The following is a 19,026-nucleotide window of genomic DNA, read 5'->3' as shown; positions in this document are numbered from 1 at the left end:
TGTCCAGGGAAGAGCCTGATCCCTTCCATTCCTTAAGAGTTGGAGGTGAAGGGGAAAATAATTTACAAGCTGGATTTCTTGAAAGTGGATTCCTCTGTGTTAGGGGTTAATTAAACCCTTGTTATGTCCCTCTTAAGGGGTTAATTAAACCCATCGAGCCCCTGTTTAAGGATTAACTTAAAATATTATTTCAAGCTCTTTTCTCGGTTGCTTTTGAACCAACTCCTGTGTTGTGTTTTCCCTCTCTACTCCAGAAATGACATAGAACTAATAAAATAATTTTTAAAAATTAAAACCGTGTATATTTGGGGAGATAAAAGACCTAAGGCGGGGAAAATTCCGGGCCTGTGTCGGGGCGGGGTTTACCGGGACGGGGCGGAGCGGGGGGACCGGGGACCCCCCCCCGATCCCCGAATTTTGGGGTCCCCGGTGCCGCTGCTCGCTCGGGCCGTGGGCGGGGCCGGGCGCGCGCCGCAGGAGGGGCGGGCCCGGGGGCGGGGCCTCGGCGGGGCCACGCCCAGCGCCGACCTTGCTGCCGGGACGCGGCGGCGCTCGGAGCGGGCCGATCCCGCCGCCGCCGCCGGTAAGAGCCGTCCGCGCGGGCCGAGCCCGGGCTGCTCGGGAGCGGGGAGCCGCGTGTGGGCGCCCGGCCGGGCTGCGGCGGGCACGGCCCTTCCCGGGTGTCTCCCCGTCCCCGCCTCGGGACGTTCTGCTGCGCGGAGAGGGCGGGACGCGAGTGGGGACATTGGGCTGCTCCAGCTCCGGGGCTGGGGACGCTGCTGCGGGTGGTGGGGAGCTGCGGTGCTGCCTCCTCCTCCTCCTCGTCCGTGGGCCGGATCCGCGCAGCTTTGCAGCGGATGGCAGCAGCGAGCACCCTGGGAAGCGTGTGCCGCTCCTCCCTGGCATCGCTGCTCCGCTTTGCGCCCGTCCCTCCTTCCCCACCCGCCCCGTGCTCCCCCAAACTGCAGCCTCTGCCCTGCCTTCCTCCGCCTTTTAGCTTTCTATCCCACTTGCCCGACCGCCGGGCGGCTCTCCCCAGGGGCGCAGCTTGTCCGGCTCCGGTGGTTTGGTGCCCCTGGTCCCCGTGGTTTGGTTTTGGGGCGCTGCGGTCTCCCAGGCCGGAGCGTGGCCGCCACATGGCGCCCTTAGTGCGCACTGTGCACCGTCACCAGCGCTGAGCCAGCGCAAATTTCAGGATCACCGGGCACCTCCCTCTTGCCAGCGCTGGCTGCTCAGGGCAGGGCACCGTGAGCGGCTCGCTGGGCTCAGGGCAAGTCGAGCTTTCCGCCCCTTGCCGTGTCCGGTCAGAGCCTGCCCCACCGGGCACAGCGGCGGCAGCACGGGCAGCGTCCGCCCGCCCCGGAGCCTTCCTCTCCCGCGGGAGCAGCCGTGGAATTCCAATCCCTTTCTAATTTCCTCTCGGGATTTTTGTTGTGTCATTGAACTGCACGCTGGCTGCACAGCGGGTTCAATGGGCTACCCCGAATTAATATCCAAGAGGGCTGGGGACGGTAAGGTGTGGCAAGCTGCGGTTCATGTGGTTTAGTCTTATTTTGATGAGGGGGATCCCTTATAGAGCTGAGCTGCTCCCCTGTCTGCTTTCCGATGGTTATGACTGCTTGGTTTCACCTTTGTCCTGGGAAAGGTGGGCAGGGACTGTGGGATCATGACTGTCCAAGTTTAACGCCTCCATGCAGGACACATGGCTGCATGGATGTGATGGCAGCACCACAGCCAGATTCCCATCGGGATGTGCAGATTTCTGCTTTGGGATTCAGGATGGGTGGAGGCATCCGGGAGGAAAGTTTGTCTTCCTTTGTGCTACTCATTTAATGAAACACCATGTGTAGCCGGGGAGGGAGGGAGGCAGGTGCAGACAGAGGTGTCTGCGGTCAGGATGAGTTGCTGGGGAGCTGGCATGGCTGTCCCCCCATCCTGCTTCCCTTTCCCTGCCTCCTCCCTGGGCTAAATAACCCCGTTCCCCTCTCTCACCCCGCAGCAGAGGCCGACATGAGCACGTCCTTGCTGTGTTAGGGCTGCTCCTCAGCACGTCAGTGACCCAGCCCGGCGAGGATGCGCGCCTGGAAGGCGGTGGCCAGCACGCTGGCGCTCAGCGGGGCCGATGTGGCGGTCACCACGCTGCTCTACACCCACAGCCAGGGCGGCCGGAATGTCCTGCAGGACCTGCGGCACTTCAACATCTTCAACTCGCTGCTGGACATCTGGGGGGGCTGCCTGTACCGCAGCTGCGTGCTGCTGGGCGCCGCCATCGGCGTGGCCACCAACACGGCCTACGGCCCCCGGCGCCTCAGGGCGTCGCGGACCTTCATCGCCGTCGTCTGCCTCCTCATGGGCATCTACATGATGGTGAAGCTGCTGCTCTACTCGGAGGTGCGGAAGACCATCAGGGACCCCTGGTTCTGGGGGCTCTTTGCCTGGACCTACGTGGCGCTGGCGGCCACCTTCGGGCTGTGGCAGCTGCTGGCCTGTGTCACCTCCTCCCGCGAGGCGCTGGGGCCCAGCTCCGAGTCCCGCGCCGAGGTGGAGGAGAGCTGTGATGGGGGCACCCCGAGGGACAAGAGGGAGGAGGCAGCAGGTCCCACCATCCATAAGCTGCTGTCCTACACCAAGCCGGATGCCTTGTTCCTGGGCATCGCCTCCTTCTTCCTCCTCGTGGCCGCCTTGGGTGAGTGAAGGGACCAGGCAGGCTGTGGTGTGCTCCCATTCCCACCAGGAGGCATGGAGGAGCCTCGGTGGTGGGGCATGGAAGCACCCTAGGATTGGTTTTTTTGGGGGTGCTGGGTGGCACGTGCTGCATGGGGTGGGTGAAAAATGCAACAGGGCAACACCAAATGCAATGGGGGATAAAATACTCTGGAATGCAACGTCCCCATTGTGTGATGGCTGAGTGTCTCTGGGGTGGGGATGGGGTTGTCCACAGGCTGTCACAGTTGGGAATACAGATCCTGTGCCAGTCCCATGCAGTGGGGCTGAACCCCCATGTCCTGTGCTTGTCCTGCAGGAGAGACCTTCCTGCCCTACTACACAGGGCTGGCCATCGACGGCATCGTGGTGCAGAAGAGCATGGATCGCTTCTCCACGGCAGTGCTGGTCATGTCACTGCTCGCCATAGGAAGGTAATGCAGGGGCTGGATCTGGCCCTGCCAAGGAGTTTGGGGTTTTCCCACAGGAGTTCGTGGTGATGGTGGGCACAGGCACCCGCTCCACCAATTTGCTGCCAGGCCTCAGGGATGTGCTGTGAATTCTCTACACGGAGAGGCCGTGGCTGGCAGTCACAAGGCCTTTGTGTGACCCTTCGTGTCCATCCGCTGGAGGTGGGGGAGCAGGAGTGGACGCAGGGAATGGGTTCCCTGGGGAGTGCAGTTCCAGCAGTGCTGCGTTCCTTCCCAAACCTTGTGACTGCCATGATTAGGACCAGCCGCCGCTGCGCTGGTGGCACCCGGAGAGGTGTGGGCTGGTGATAAGTGGTGTCAGCACTGCCCAGGCCCTCGGCCCGGCGTAGGGGTGTTGGTGTTGCTGAGAGGGTTTCGTGTCCATGGCTCTATAACGTTTCTTATCTGCAATTAGCTCATTTGCCGCAGGTATCCGGGGCGGCGTTTTCACACTCATCTTCGCACGGCTGAACATCCGCCTGCGGAACTGCCTCTTCAGGTCCCTGGTGTCTCAGGAGATGAGTTTTTTTGATGAGAATCGCACAGGTTGGTTCCTCTCTCCCCTGGATTTGCTCTAACCCCTCTATCCCATCCCAGATTTTTTCCCCTTGGCTTGCTCTACTGCCATACAGCGGACTGGGGGCAGCCAGAGGCGGCACCCACGTGCTTGTGGTTAGAAATAGAGACAGAAAGCTCTTCCCTTTCTGTTGCCTTCCACCGTGGGGATGTCCCATTGCCACCCATCAGCCTGGCATCCAGAAGTCCCACCCCCAAAACTCCCATTTCCTTCCTCCCATCAGTGCCTATTGGGCTGCTCTCCAGCTCTGCTCCTGTCCCTGAGACCTCAGATGTGTGAGGCTTGCTGGGTGTGCTTGTTGCTTTCCTGCTTCCAGTTCAGTCCTGTCCCAGTCCCAGGCCGTGTGTGCCACTCTGGTGTAACTTGCACACGTTTAATTTTGTCTCAGTGGTATTTTTAGTTTTGAGGCTGCTGCTGTATTTAGCAGTCACTGCACAGTGCCTTGGTAGCTGAGGGCAGCAGAGATGTTACTGGAAGTGGGATGTGGGTAACCCTGGACTTGCACAAAAGCAGGGAATTCAGCTGGACTCAAACACAGGCCAAGGATTCAGTGTGATGTTTGCTGGCTGTAACACTCAGCTCCACCAAAAGGCACCGCCAGAGCTTCACCCCTCAGTAGCTGGACCCATGTGCTCAGGTCCCTGGGGCCAGCTCCAGGCTGTGGACTGTGTGTGGCCTGTGGGCTGCCCTCCAGCACAGGATGCTGCCACAGTGCCCTTTGCTGTCCTACAGCCACCCTTGGTGACCCAGGGATGCAGCTTGTGCCTTCAGGTGCCACCTCCTGCTCCTCGTGCATGCTGCAGTCCAAGCTGCTCTGTTTTGCTCTGCACCCGCAGCGGTGGAGAGCGGCCCCCCTTCCACGCCACCCTTCAGACCCCAGCTGGATGGATGGGGAGCTCCATCAGCCCCTGGCAGGGGATGTGGGACACGGTTAGGCAGTGCCCTGCCGTGGTGACACGTCCCTGCTCTCCCTTCCCTGGCCCCTCGTTGCTGCAGGGGACGTCATCTCCCGCCTGACGTCGGACACGACCATCGTGAGCGACCTGGTCTCGCAGAACATCAACATCTTCCTGCGCAACGTGGTGAAGGCCACGGGCGTCATCTTCTTCATGTTCAGCCTCTCCTGGAAGCTCTCCCTGGTCACCTTCATGGGCTTCCCCATCATCATGCTGGTGTCTGATGTCTATGGGAAGTACTACCAGGTAGGCAGGAGCAGCTGGCATTGCCGCAGTGCTGGGCTGCTCTCCCTGTGAAGCATCAGGGAGCTTGTGGGTGGCCTTGGAGCCGGTGGGAGTGATGCTGGAGTGTTTTGCTGCCAGCAGTGGGGGCAGAAAGGTGACGTTAAACCTGTGTGGGCAGACAGGCGTAGCCTGGGCTCTTACCTTGCTTCATGCCCAGGAGCGGAAGCATCTCAGGTCTGATAGAAGAGGTGGCTGGGCTGTGGAATGCCCTGTATGCATCTGCCTGTCCTCATGCCATCTCCCCTCCCCTTTTGGAGTCACCTGGTGGGGTCCCAGAGCCCGGAGCAAGCAGGGAGATGTGCTATGGGCAGCCTGGCACCCGCTGAGCTCCCTCTGCCTCCCCCTGCTCCCTGCAGAAGCTCTCCAAGGACGTGCAGAGCGCTCTGGCCAAGGCCAACAACACGGCTGAGGAGACCATCTCGGCCATGAAGACCGTCCGCAGCTTTGCCAACGAGGAGACAGAGGCCAACGTGTACTGGCAGAAGCTGCAGCAGGTGTACAAGCTCAACAAGCGGGAGGCCATGGCTTACACCTACTACGTCTGGTCCAGTGGGGTAGGTGGATGGCCCTGGGGCTTCCCTGCGTGGGGCTGGGATGGGCAGGGGAGTCTCTCCAGATCCCAAAGCACACGTGGATCTCCTCTGCTCCCAGGGAACTCCGTGGGGTGAGCCCAGCCCTGCTGTCCACTGCCAGTGATCCCCGGGCTTTTGCTCATTTGTTATTTTTATCATCAAAAAATGCATCCCGTTCCGCCCCGAGGCAGCGTTGTGTCATTCCCTGGAGCTGCCTGTTTTCCCCTGCAAATGGGGCAATAATTGCTAAGAGCTCAAGGTCGTGGAGCAGCCCGTGGCTGCGTGGTGCTGCAGTGTGTGCCTGTGCCAGCTCCGCTCCGCGCTCCGGCTGGAACAGCGCGGCGTTGGTTGAGCTTCTGCTCAGGAACAGAGATCTTCTGCGTGTGGGTGGTGGCAGGGGGAGGCTGCTGGGCTTTGGCTTTGGGCTTTTTTTCTGCCCCCCCCCTCTTGCAAAATGCTTTTTCATCGTTTAACACCAGATGGTTTGGGATTTCTCCAGGGCAAAACCCTCACGTGAGGCTGCCCTTGTCTCTGCACGTCGCTGGTGAAGGGTCTGTGAGTTATGGTGCCTTCATGCAGCTGTGAGAGACTTTATGGCTTCCCAAGTCTGGAAACAAAATGGGAGCATCATTAGCATTGTTTCTGGGCTCCCAGGTGGAGCTGGAGCATGAGCTGGGTTGACACTGATCCTGACAAATCTAAGAAGGCAAAAGCCCTCAAAAACCACTCCTACAGGGCTCAAAGAAGACAACGGATATAGTTCAGCCCAGGTAGAATCTTTCTTGGAGGGAACACAGGAGCTTAAGGTCAGACCATGGCAGAGCTATGGAGGAGGCTTTTTTCCCCTGCATTTTTGTCTGTGTGAATTTACAGCCTCTTCTGGTCCCACAGGGCATCGCTGCTTTTTGGAGCACCTGGGCAGCATGGAACAAAACCAGCTGAATAAAAGGGGCTGGTGTTTGTCACATCAGAGCTGATCTGTCTCCTTTCTAGAGTAGGTGGTACCCCCACGCTGAGTTCAGGCGACAGCTGGGGTTATGCTTCAGGGACTTGTACAGGCAAGGAGGATATTCTGCATTAACTCCTGGCTTGGTTTTGTGTTCTAAATTAAAATGTGTCACACTCATATAACAGAAAGTTTATTTTAGTGGTGAGGTGACTTGGATAATTTGAACATAGATTATTATGCTTGAGGACCTTAGTCCAAGAGAGAAGTTCATGAGATGCTCTGTTATTTCAGATAAATTCTGCCTCCTTGGCTGTTGTCCCTCGGGACTTGTTTTGTTGAAAGATATCTGCCCAGCTCCTTAAATCAGCCCGTGTACTTGAGTTGTTTTTCTCATTTCCATGCTCGCTGCTAGGGCTGTCAGCTGCACTGTCAGGGATCCTCAGCTCAGGGCTCAAAAATAAATGTCAGCACATGAAGTTTGGGCTGTTGTGTGAGTAATGACAAATACACCAAAATATCCATTTGTCCTTGCTGATTCCGGGGTGTTTTCTTGCTTTCAGCTGACCCTGCTGGTGGTCCAGGTCAGCATCCTTTACTACGGTGGGCACCTCGTGATCTCTGGGCAAATGACGAGTGGAAACCTGATATCCTTCATCATTTATGAGTTCGTGCTGGGGGACTGCATGGAGGTGAGTCACTTTTAGCAGGGAATACCAGAATGGGTTGGGTTGGAAGGGACCTTAAAGACCGTCTCATTCCAGCTCCCTGCCATGGGCAGGGACACCTTCCACACCTTCCCAGGTTGCTCCAAGCCTCATCCAGCCCAGCCTTGGACACTTCCATGGGTGGAGCAGCCACAGCTTCTCTGGGCAACGTGTGCCAGGGCCTCCCCACACTCTGGGCTATCCCTTCTCTCTCCCAGAAGGTCCCAGGGCAGTTGCAGGGATAGATCAGTGCTGATTTTCCATGACTCATTTCTTTGGTGCTGTGGTACTGCCAGAGGGGGGATTGTCCCCTCTGCTCCCCATTCCTGCTGTGGTCTCACAAGATTCATATTCCTGAAGCAGCTTATCCCCCAAAAGGGCAGCTGGGACCAGAGGGGTCGGGCTGGCCCTGCTGAAGGGCAGAGCCCTGGCTGCCTGCCAAGCACATTTCCTGGAGTGAAGAATGAAGGGATTACAAAGCTGCCTGTTAAATTTCAGGCTTCATTAAAAACTTAATTATATTACTATTTTTTTTTTTTTCCCCTTTCCATGGAATAGGCTGCAAGCTGCTGCGTTGGCAGCACATTAGCAGGATGGGATTGTGGGTGGGATGGTAGAGCCCACCCAGGGCTGCCTTCCCCTTGCAGAGGCATCAACTTGGCTAATCCAGGCAGGAATGATCCAGTCGAGGTTTCCTCGCAGCCAAGTGTGGTTTTGGTGGTGCCTCAGCCTCTGTGCAGGGGCAGAGCAGAGCTAGAGGCAGCCTGCCCTGCTCTCACCATCTGTTCAGATCACTGCAGGCTCTGGTGGGGTTTCCAGGCTGTGGTTTTGGTGTGGATTTAGTTTGGTTTGGGGTTTTTTCCCCCCTCCTGCTGGGAGGGCCAGCTACAGTACAAACTGTTCTGCAGCACTGGGTTTAATATTGCAAAACACCCTTTCCCAGGGCTGTCCATGTATCCCTTCCATACCCAACAGAGGAGGGAGAGTTTTCTTCCCCTGTGTCTGATGCCTGCAGTCAGTGTCAGGCGCTGGCAGACTGGGGAGTGCTTCAGCCATCCCCCTTCTGAGTGGCACTGGCTGATTTCCCCATCCCTCAGGAGGGTCTCACTGCTGCCTCTTCCCTTGCAGTCCATCGGCTCCGTGTACAGCGGCCTCATGCAGGGCGTGGGGGCTGCTGAGAAGGTCTTTGAGTTCATCGACCGCCAGCCCACCATGGTGCACGACGGCTCCCTGGCCCCGGACCATGTGGAGGGGAAGGTGGAGTTCAGGAATGTCACCTTTTCCTACCGCACTCGCTCTGCCACCCAGGTCCTCCAGGTGAGCCCCTGGGCACTCCCAGCACCACGTGCTGCTGCTCCATCGTGGCCAGGAGCAAACCCCAGCCCGTGGGGAGTGGCAGCTGCCTGTCAGAGATGTGTAAAGGCAGGCTCAGTGCCTGCTGGGAAACAGATTAAAAGGAGCAGCGGGTGTTTAGGGCCGGCCTTCCTTACAAGGAATGAGATTTATTAATAAAACCCTTGTTCCCTGCTCAGGCATTAAACATGTCAGCGTGGTACAGGGCTTTGTGCCAAGCTGCCTCAGACTGTTTCCGTGGGAGAGGGGCTGGGATCATGGGACAGGGGGAAGCAGCAAAGAGGTCAGTTTGCTTTTTGGAGCTCCTGCTACATCAGCAGGCAAATCTGAAGCAATTTGGAGGCTTTTTGCTTCCTCAGAGCCAGGAGAAATGGCTGATGTGGCACATCACCAGGGCAGAGGGGCACTCTGGCCAGATTCTGGCTCCTTCTCCTGTGTAGTGCCCAGGATGTTGAGAAAAGCCTGGACCTGAGCGTGCTCTCCCATCCGTGTTGCAGGACGTGTCCTTCACCCTGCACCCTGGCAAAGTGACAGCGCTGGTGGGTCCTTCAGGGAGTGGGAAGAGCTCCTGTGTGAACATCCTGGAGAACTTCTACCCTCTGCAGGACGGGCAGGTGCTGCTGGATGGGCGTCCCATTAACATGTACGATCACAAGTACCTGCACTCCGTGGTACGAGCGACTGCTACCTGTATTCTGGTTGTGATTCCTCTGTTCTGCTTAGCCCACTCACCACCTGCAGGGCTCTGAGGGGATGCATGGCACTGCTGCACGCTGCTTTGGATGTGATCTGGCAGCTCCAGAAATGTCCAGAAAGCTGGAGGCTGGAAGTGGTCCAAGAAATTAATTTGGATAATTTGTGGGGGTGGAAGGGAAGGGGATGGAGGGTGGTTTCAAGGGGAAGGGGAAGCCTTCCAAAAACAGAACAAAAAACATCTTTTGTTTGGTATTTTTTGGCCAACACAGTAGAAATATGTTTTTGGCTGTTGGATTAATTATCATCTAAATTGGGTTTGGAAAAAGAGTTTTTTATTCCTCCAGCAATTTCTACCTTAAGATCTTAGAGTAATTCTCAGCTAATTGGGAGTTAAACCTCTCAGGATCCTGGCAGCAGCTGGAGCACCAGAAGGGCTGGTGCTTTGCCTAGGAGAGGGGTCCGGGCCCCTCAGCTCTCATCTGTGTGTCAGCACAGATCAGCCTTCATCTCTGCAAGTAACTGCCTCCTTTGTTTGCCCCCAGAGCAAATGGCCTCAGCAGTCAGCAGGAAAACCTGAAAACAATTGATCAGAGACAGGCTGGAAAGCCAAAGTCACTGTGACTAATTTACATTCCCTGCCCGTACAGAGCAAAAATCAAAGGCCAGGCAAATCTTTCAGTTTAGAAAGCCTGGTGTGGTGTTAGGGGCATGGGGAGAAGTCAGTTAAATATGACTGTGTCTCCCTGGCTCTCTCATGCACTATTCTGAGTACTAGTTTGAAAGATTTGATTATTCCAATATCAAGGATTTGATAGAGCATCTGAACGTGACAGTGAACAGCCATGGCTGTAAGGCAGGACAGGGAGGCTGTTGCTAAGCAATTAAGGAGTTGCAGCAGTTACTTCCCTAACTTGCTCATTTGGGATTAAAAGATGCAAGAGGGCTCATTCACGCGGCCCAAGTGTTACTACTGGCCTTGAAAGGAAAATCAGCAGGGGCCTGGGAGAGGGTCTCTCCAGCCTGACTTATCCCAGCAACTGGTTTTCCATTCTGGGAAAAGCAAACAGTGATGGGAATAACAGATCTGGAGCAAAACCGCAGCAGGCTTTAGGAGGGGGAACCCATCCCAGATGCCAACGTGCCAGCATTGCATTAGGTTTCTTTCCTGCAAAATGGCTTTCAAGCAAAAGATGCAAACTGGGTACCCTGATGTTGGCATCCTCACTGGAAGCTCACCTTGAGCACTTCTCTGTCTTGGTTAATGACATTTCTCTATCTTTATCTCAGTCCTTACTCAGCAGGAACAAATATCAATGGTCAGTGATATCACGCAGCGCATCTTCTGCTCCTGACCCCGCTCTCCCTTTGCTTCCTGCAGATCTCCCTGGTGAGCCAGGAGCCCGTGCTGTTTGCCCGCTCCATTGCAGACAATATTTCCTATGGCTTGGCCTCAGCCTCCTTCGAGTCCGTGGTGCAGGCTGCCCAGAAGGCCAACGCCCACAACTTCATCACCGAGCTGCAGGACGGCTACCACACAGGTATGGCACTGCTGGGCCTGGCTCTGCACGTCCTGGCACCTCTTGGTTTTCATTCTGACCCCTTCCTCTCTCCCTTGACCCAACAGAGGCAGGGGAAAAAGGAGCTCAGCTGTCAGGTGGGCAGAAGCAGAGAGTGGCGATTGCCAGGGCCTTGATCCGAGCCCCTCCCATCCTCATCCTGGACGAAGCCACGAGCGCGCTGGATGCAGAGAGCGAGCACGCGGTGAGTGGGGGCCTGGCTGCTGGGGCCAGAGAGGGCTTGGAGGACAGGCTGTAGCCTCAGTTTCCAGCCAGTGGACAAACTTGTTCTTGATATGGTGCTAGCAGAGGGTTGAGTAAAGCACAGTTCCATAGCAGGAATTTGTAGCCACCAGGAAAGGAATAATTCCATGCTCACAGCAGCCAATGCCTGACAAACCTGATGCTGATTTTTTTTCAGTGTGGAAGGTGTTAATTGTCATACAGAGAGTCTGTGCAGCCTTTTAGAACAGGGTACAGAGGAAGACTATATAAAATGGTGCTGCAGCAAGGAGAGTAGGAGTGCCTGAGCTCAGATCCCAGCCAAGGCACCAAGGAAGCCACACTTGCAGGAAAAGCCTTGAGCATCCTGTGAACTGGTTTATCTGTCTGGAAGTTTGGCCTCCTTGATGCAATGACATGAGGAAAAGATTGTTCAAGGTTGGGATTTGAGGATGTGCCTCCAATCCCAGAGGACAAATCCTGCTGGGGCAGCACAAGTATCTGACCTTGGAGCAGCTTGCTGCCTCACAGGTCCTCAGTCACGTGTGCAGTACCTGGTGCCAGCCCAGAGTTGGTTTTGGCTACCCAGGGGTGTCAATGTGACATGTGCCTGATGGCCACCTGCCTGCCTTTAGACGTCAGTGCTATTGTCTCTTGACTGGAAAAAACCTCTCTTGCCTTGCCTTGATACACTGAGGAAAGAATTCTGCTTTTCTGAGCAGCTGCAGTCACCAGGTATTCCTGCAGTCTCTGCCAGCACCACGTGGCCTCCAAATTTGTGGCCCAGCTGTAACAAGTCCCCAGCTTGCAGGGTGAGACCTGTGCTCATAGCTCACCTGGCTGGACTGAGATGGTCTTTGGGCTGCAGCCGGGAGCTGGGCTGGACATGTTTGTGCTGGTAGTGCTGCAGGGAGCAGAACAGAACACATCCCCTGTCCAGGGGTTTCTGGACAGAGACCACAAAGCTGCTGCTCTCCCAGTGCCCGGGCACTAACGCCTTTTCTCCCCACAGATTCAGCAGGCGATTTACGGCGACTTGCAGAACCACACGGTGCTTGTCATAGCTCACAGGCTGAGCACTGTGGAGAGGGCACACAACATCATTGTGCTGGACAAGGGCCGCGTGGTGCAGCAGGGCTCGCACAAGGAGCTGATGGAAGAAGGAGGCCTTTATTCCAAGCTGGTGCAGAGACAGATCCTGGGGCTGGAGGGGGGCGGCACGGACAGTGGCCAGCCTGCAGCCCGGGGGGATGCAGCCAAGGCACCTGGAGGGCTGGAGGAGGAGTTCAGGATAGACCATTCCCTGCCGGCCGCGGCACAGGACGATTTCACCAACGCCGCGCCCAAGTGAGGGTGGCCGGCGCTCGGACGCTCCCTGGGATGGAGGTGGCAGCACGGCTGGGATGGAGGTGGCAGCACGGCTGGGATGGAGGTGGCAGCACGGCTGGGATGGAGGTGGCAGCACGGCTGGGATGGAGGTGGCAGCACGGCTGGGATGGAGGTGGCAGCACGGCTGGGATGGAGGTGGCAGAACGGCGCCGCTGGCTCGCCCCACGTCACACACCCTGCACACCCAAACACACCATAGAGCTTCCTGCAGGACACCTGCCGGCCGGCAAAACAGGGATTCACTGGAGGGAGCTGGGTCCTTAGCAACTCTCAGCATTTCTACTGGGTTCCTTTTCTTACTACCAGTAACTCCTCTTGACTGGGACTTTTCTCCCATCGATCTGCATGTGTAACTGCTATTAACTGTAATGGATGTTAAATGCATGCGGGGGGGGAAGGTTGAAAACCCCTCCAGGAATTTCAGGGGGTGGCTTTTGTGGCTGGATAGAAAAATGATGTCTGTATAGCGAGGTCCTGCTCCCTCTGTCAATCTATGGGGCTAATCCAAAGTTGGCTGAAGCCTGTAGGGAGTTCCCTTTGGCTTTGGTGAAAACTGGATCACTCCCATGGAGCTGAATGCCGGGAGAGTTTTGCACTGAGTGCCTGCAGGCTCAGGCTCTCAACCATTGCTGCTGAGCTTGTATTAGGTAGTATCCATCCTTGCTGGGACAAGCCAGGGGACCGGGAGGCAGATGTCACTCTCTGATTTGCTCTTGGTGCTTGGTGGGTGTTTGTTTTTAAGGATGAAACGTTTTACCATAACAGGGTTAGGTTTTGGGGCTTGGGGTTTTTTTTGTTTCGATTTGTTTGTAGTTTTTTAATGTCATTTGTGTGCACTGTGCAATGTCTGTCTGGCTCCAGCATCCACTGAAAATTGGTCTGTTATTTCAGAATTTTTTTTAACTCACAACCCCGGTGCTGGTGTGAAAAAAAAAACACTACTAAAGACAGGCAAAAAACACTAAAAGACAGCACTTTATAAATCCCACCAAAGCTTTGTTCAGCTTCAGGCCATGCTAGCGACTTCACTGCATGGGAAATCCGTTCTGTCACGTTCCTTGAAGTCCAGCTTCAGCTGCCTGAACTTTATAATGTATTTCTTTGAATATAATTTATTTTAGTATGAGGGGTAGAAAGAAATGTGTTGCTCCTAGCCCTTTGGGGTAATGGCTCTGGCTTAGTAGTGTTATCCTGCTATAGATTGGTGAAAAATCCTATGCAGGCAGGCAAGTGCTGTTTTAAAAATAGCATTTCTAGGGGAACACTGACTTCAGACTCTGCATAGTTAAGAAATTCTCTCAAGCACTTTAGCTTTCATGTTTTCTGATACTTGAATGCTGCTGCATTTTCCTTTCCAGCAGGTTTGCATTTTTGTTATTGGCAATGTTTTGTTTTCGGTTAGTGATGTTTTACAAACTCTAAATTTAGTGTCCTTGAGGAGGGATGCTCAAAAAAAATAAAACACTACCTCTGCCACTCAACGTCAAGCTGCTCTGGTTGGGAGTGTTTTTTTGCTTTCTGGGTTTTCAAGGTAACGTTCATCTGACACCACAGGTGAATGCAGCTGCTCCTGCACACGTGTTCTGGGGAATGACAGGAGGAACCCACAGAGAAGGAGGTATGTAAAACACTTCACATCTGATGATGGCTGTGAGCCCAGCAGTCTGGAGAACTCATTTCCACCCCGGATCCCGTTGGGTGTCAGTCTCCCAGGGAAGGACAGGCAGTCTAACCTGTTCCCAAAGCTTGGTGCTTCCTGACTGGAATCTCTTCAGCTGCTGGCGTTTGTGATATGATAACAATCTGTGCCTCAGAAGAAGATCTGTTTTTGTTTTCCCTCCCTCCACTTAGGGAACTTGTGTGGTGCTCTGAGCTCCTCAATCATCCTTCACTAAATGGCCAGGAGTTCCTGCTTGATGAAAATTTGCTCTGTGGGTATGAGGAGGTTGGGGGTTCCACCCAGTGCTGACAGGCAAGTGATTAATTCTGCATTTTTATCAGTACCTGGGAGCAGAATGTGGCCACCAGTTCATGGAAGTGGAGTTGATTTCTGCTTAATTAAAAAACTGGGGAAAACCCAAATTGGGTTACCTGGGGGAAGCCAACTCACCCTGCAAAGTACTGGTAGGACAATGATCATTAGTACATGAGATGCCAGGAAAGAGAATTTGATTTTGTCCCTCCCAGGCGTGACTGCAAAAAGGGAACTGGAGGATGCAATCAGATTAGTTTTATTGCAAAAAAACTACACTGAATTATAGGAAGGGAACCCTGTTTCCCAAGGCTGCTGTGATGACAATCCCAGCATTGTATTCCCAGGTTGGGTCCAAACAGCTTCAACTGAAATGGCACTCTGGAAACAGCAGATTGTCTCTGCTGGTGGCACCAGTCCAAGCTGATAACAGGGCCTGACTTTGTTCATTGCCACAGGTGCTGAATTCTCTCTTCTGCATCCAGATAACTCAAGGCTACTTTTCCCCTGAGCCTCTCATCCTGTGGCTTGAACGGGCCCTTTTATTGTGCTGTTGGCATGTGACAAGTGGCACTGCTTGTGTGCTAAAGCTGTGAGGGTTTTCTATGCCCTGGAAGATGGGTGGGAGCTCCACACAGCACCAGGGATCCAGCAGAATTAATCTAATGCAGATCTTTTTGCCTGCACAAACCCTGGGACTGTATAGAAAACTCTGCCTTTCTAAATCACTCTAAACTACAGCTTCTTTTTGAAGTGAAAATCGGAGTCAGCCGTGCCCATTAGGCAGCCTGAGCCTGGCAGCAGAGCTGTGCTTCACCCAGAGCAGCAGTGGGAACTGCTCCAGTGCTGGAACACGAGCTGCTTCCTGGAGCTGCCCAATCCCTGGGGCCTGGCTGCCTGTGGGCAGTCTGTGTTTCAGGCTGTTCTCCTGGAAACAAGGCCACTGTTCCTTCTGAAACCCTGAACTGTAGAATGTTGTGGCTGTGGCTTTGCCCAAAGTTGGGAACATGAACAAAATCAGTTTGAGAGCTTCTCAGCCAGAGTGACAGAGATAAAAAGTTCTTTTTCTTCAAAGGCAAAAGTCCTCTCGGGGAACTTGGAGGGGTTCATCTGAAACCTTAACCTGGGGGCACTGAAGACTGTCCTGGCAGAACTGTAAGCAATTAAGCATTTGAAAGCACAACTGATTGCAAATTGACTGTATATCCCATGGCAGGTTGTTTGCCTCACTATTAATAAGCTCTAACCATTCCCTGTAATAGGTAAAACCACAGCTTTATTTGATTTAAACAACAGTGAGCCCCATCCAAGGTGAAATTTGAGAGTGGATCCCAGTCCCTACTTCCCCAGGGAAAGGGATTTACCCTGTACCCTTTGTACCAGGGTCTGTGGCTGACTGGCCCAGTAAATGAGCACACAGTGATGGAAAAAACACAGCTGTGTTTATTCCAACAACTTGTCCCCTGCCACACCAACCTCTGCCTCAATAACCAAGTGTGTGTTTCAGTGGCTGCACTTTCTAGGCCTTCAGCAGGTCTGGAAGTGCCACAAGCAAACAGAAAGTGCTTCTAGCTTGGGTTCAGAGATGTGGTTTAGTCTGGGGAGGAAAAATTAAATCTGCCTCTTCTATTCCAGCTTCACTGTGAGCTCAAGGCAAAGAAAATAAGTGCAGGTAAATAAACCTGCTGCTCTTGTGACACCTGCAGCTCCCTGAAAGGAAGGAGCACCTTACAAACACCTCATTCCTGCTTTCTCTCAGACAGCATGGCACTGACCTCTCAAAGAGAAGGGCTGTTTCTCTGCCAGGATGCTGGATATGCAGGTCATTTCCATGTGTGAAGGAATCTGGGTTGTGAAAACTAAACAGAAGTATGGGCTGTGCTTAATATACAGAAGGAAGTTAAATTACAAATAAGCCCCAAAACTTATCTGCACATTGAGCAACCAGACTAATAGGGGTTAATGTACACCAGAGATGAGATTTGCAAATTCAATGTGTACATAACCAACCAGTTTGTCCAGGAAAAGAAAATAAGATGTGAAGGTGACTTGCAAAATATGTCTAAATCTAATAAATATGCATGAGGGCAGTGCTACTGACCGTAAAAGGATATGAGGTACCAGGAGGAAATTCAAGATCAAGTTTAAATAGAAAAAAAATACCTAACATCTTATTTAAACTAGTCTGGATGCCAGTTCTCCCCAAGATTGGAGCCTGACTTCTTATTCACCATGACATGGTTTCCCCTGTAATCTTCACAATTTTTTTATTCCATTTCTCCTGTAATAAGAAATCCTGACTTCTGTACTTTGCCTCCTTACAGTTCTAATGTACTCGAATGCTGTCACCCTTCAAAAGGATTTCAGCAAAGGCAAATAGGAACCAAGCCTGGGGAGATGATAAATCCCAGCCTGCAGCACTGCAATATTTGATAAACCCTGTAGCCCAAAATCGTGGCTTATCTGCAATCCTTCATATCCTGTCCCAGTGATGTGCTGTCACAAAACCTTTATCTTCCATAAAGACTGCAGAATGGGAAGGCACCATCCTACCTGTCCAAATGGAAAATAAAATAAAAACAAAAGCAGTTGACTTCTATCTTGTGTCTCAGCCTCAGCTGCTTTTCTAGAAAATTGGAGAGCTCAATTACATGCAGGTGCTGACCAAAGTACTCAAAAACAACCCAGATGTTTAATGCAGACTCCTCTCCACCATCACCAGAACCCAAATTACCCACCCAGGGAGAAACAGTATTTTCAATGTATGTTGTACCACAAATGAGTTATGTTCTCACCTGTGACTGAGCAGTTCTTACTTTTTCAGCAAAAGGCACCATGGCTGAGGGAATCCGAGAGCTCCACTCAGGATCACACAGTGAGGCAGTGGTAAAACTAGATCTACAACATGAAGCTGAGTCAGACTCTTCTGAACCACACTCCCCCCAAACCATTTATTTAGTTATGGTATGAAGTTCAAATTACCAATGTTCTTGGGAAGAAAGGGCTTCTCCTTATCCCTCAGCTAATTCCTCTGTTTGCATGTGTGCATATCTGTACATGTGTTTGCATGTGCAGATTTACAGCAGGTTTAACCCGTGGCTGGAACCCTGTTTGATGGGCTTGTGCAAATACAGGCTGTGTGGAATGGTGTTGGCAGGGCGACTATCTGCTGGTTTTAAAGAGCAAGGCAGGGCTGTGGTGACTGTGCAAAGCCCTGGCAGTGCCCAGGGCACGGCTGCTGACTCACCTGGCACACAGCACATACCTGCAGCAGGCAGGTGTGCTGGGGTGGTGAGAGCTGTGATGCTGGGACATTCCTGTATCACTGAGCGCCTTCTCCCCACCCTGGGCTCAGCTTCCTGCTGCGCCCTTGGGCCTGCAGCAGGCTGCCAAAAGGGCTGGAAGGCTTCCTCCAGCAGGGTCACCTTGCTGGTCGTTATTGCCTGTGGGTAACAATGACAAAGAGGGCTTTTGGGAAGGTGGGAGGTGTGGGGAGCCGAGTTTAGTTGTAGGACAAAAGAACAAGCATAAAGCTGTCACGTCATCACAGTGTCCTGCCAGGAACTGCTGGGTCACTTCCTGAGTGTGACTGCAACTTCATTGCATCAGAATTGTATTCGGTCACTGTATGGATTTTTAATTTATTTTTTTCCCAGTTAGATCAAAAATATCAACTCCAAAGGACGAGGAGCACGTGGCCATTCCCTCCCCTGCTCCCTTGGCTCCTGGCTCCTTTTGGCTCTCTCTCCAGAGTTACACACACGGAAATAATACACACACCCACACCCACGTAGGGACAAAAGCAGGCCAGGAAGGTGCTGCATGCCAAGTGATGCATATAACTTAGGCTCTTTTAACACAATTAATTGTTTCCAGGCATAATTGTCTTTATCAGCTCTGCTAACAGCAGCAGTAATTGGGAAGCTGCTGCTCCTAAGGGTTACCACACACTGCCTACTCCAGTGCTGGTGACATGACTGATAAAAATCAGAAGAACAAAATATATGGTGGTTTAATTGATGCAGTTTTTACTACATTGCATTTCAAAAGTATTTAAATTTACCATGAAACACATCTTTAACAGATTATTTATTGATCTTCACTGTTGAAGAAGAAAGGGTTTAAGATGGATGAAATGGCCTAGCACCAAAGCTTGGCCAGATATGACTTTTAGCTATTTTTAACTTAAATAAGTATTCAGCCTAGGCTTGAGAACAATAATGCAATCACTCTTTTGAGATTTACTCCAGCCAAGCCCCAAACTGGGTAAGGAAATGCGAGTTAAATCTAACTGATTTTCCTTCCAAATTTACAGCTGTGGAGTTTTAAACAAAGGAGGCCACGAGTGGCACTTCAGGCAGGAGCTGGGTGCTGGAGGGGCTGGGAAGGCTCTCTGGGAGCCCAGCTCCGTCCAGAAGGACACAGGGGACCTGCCCCACCTCCGAGTGTCCCAAAGCCACAACTCCGGGGCCACACCTGAGCCCATTTCTGGGGCCTCCATTCAGGAGGAATTGAGAAGCGTGTCCGGGGAAGGGAATGGAGCTGGGGATGGGCCTGGAGCACTAGGAGAGGCTGAGGGAGCTGGGAAAGGGACTCAGCCTGGAGAGGGAACGGCCTCAGGC

The 19,026-nt window shown here is 53.2% G+C and overlaps 1 protein-coding gene across 4 annotated transcripts; it reads left to right on the top strand.

Moving 5' to 3' along the window:
• The first annotated feature begins 462 nt into the window (after positions 1–462).
• On the top strand, positions 463–13,919 carry ABCB9 (ATP binding cassette subfamily B member 9). Of its 4 annotated transcripts, none has more exons than XR_010348655.1 (13): positions 494–583; positions 2,000–2,686; positions 3,023–3,137; positions 3,589–3,719; positions 4,747–4,952; positions 5,348–5,545; positions 7,073–7,201; positions 8,345–8,533; positions 9,067–9,240; positions 10,644–10,803; positions 10,890–11,026; positions 12,056–12,498; positions 12,568–13,919. XR_010348655.1 is itself a non-coding variant. In XM_064392363.1 (12 exons), exons 2-12 carry the CDS (start codon positions 2,074–2,076, stop codon positions 12,392–12,394), a joined length of 2,391 nt encoding a protein of 796 aa, XP_064248433.1. In that variant the 5' UTR covers positions 463–583; positions 2,003–2,073; the 3' UTR covers positions 12,395–13,919. The 4 variants fall into 4 exon arrangements, 2 of the variants coding, with proteins under 2 accessions (XP_064248433.1, XP_064248432.1); XR_010348654.1 differs by having other exon boundaries at positions 12,056–12,521; XM_064392363.1 differs by having other exon boundaries at positions 463–583; positions 2,003–2,686; positions 12,056–13,919.
• Positions 13,920–19,026: the final 5,107 nt, after the last annotated feature.

Source organism: Passer domesticus, chromosome 17 (assembly GCF_036417665.1).
Source record: "Passer domesticus isolate bPasDom1 chromosome 17, bPasDom1.hap1, whole genome shotgun sequence".
In the NCBI taxonomy this organism is placed as follows: domain Eukaryota; kingdom Metazoa; phylum Chordata; class Aves; order Passeriformes; family Passeridae; genus Passer; species Passer domesticus.
This window is presented reverse-complemented; position numbering and strand designations above follow the sequence as displayed.

Excerpts from the sequence above, each read along its gene's own strand:
- ABCB9 (XM_064392363.1), top strand. The coding sequence starts at position 2,074 with ATGCGCGCCTGGAAGGCGGTGGCCAGCACGCTGGCGCTCAGCGGGGCC. Across the intron at positions 2,687-3,022 it reads CCTCCTCGTGGCCGCCTTGG|GAGAGACCTTCCTGCCCTAC; the intron begins GTGAGTGAAGGG and ends CTTGTCCTGCAG. Across the intron at positions 4,953-5,347 it reads TCTATGGGAAGTACTACCAG|AAGCTCTCCAAGGACGTGCA; the intron begins GTAGGCAGGAGC and ends TGCTCCCTGCAG.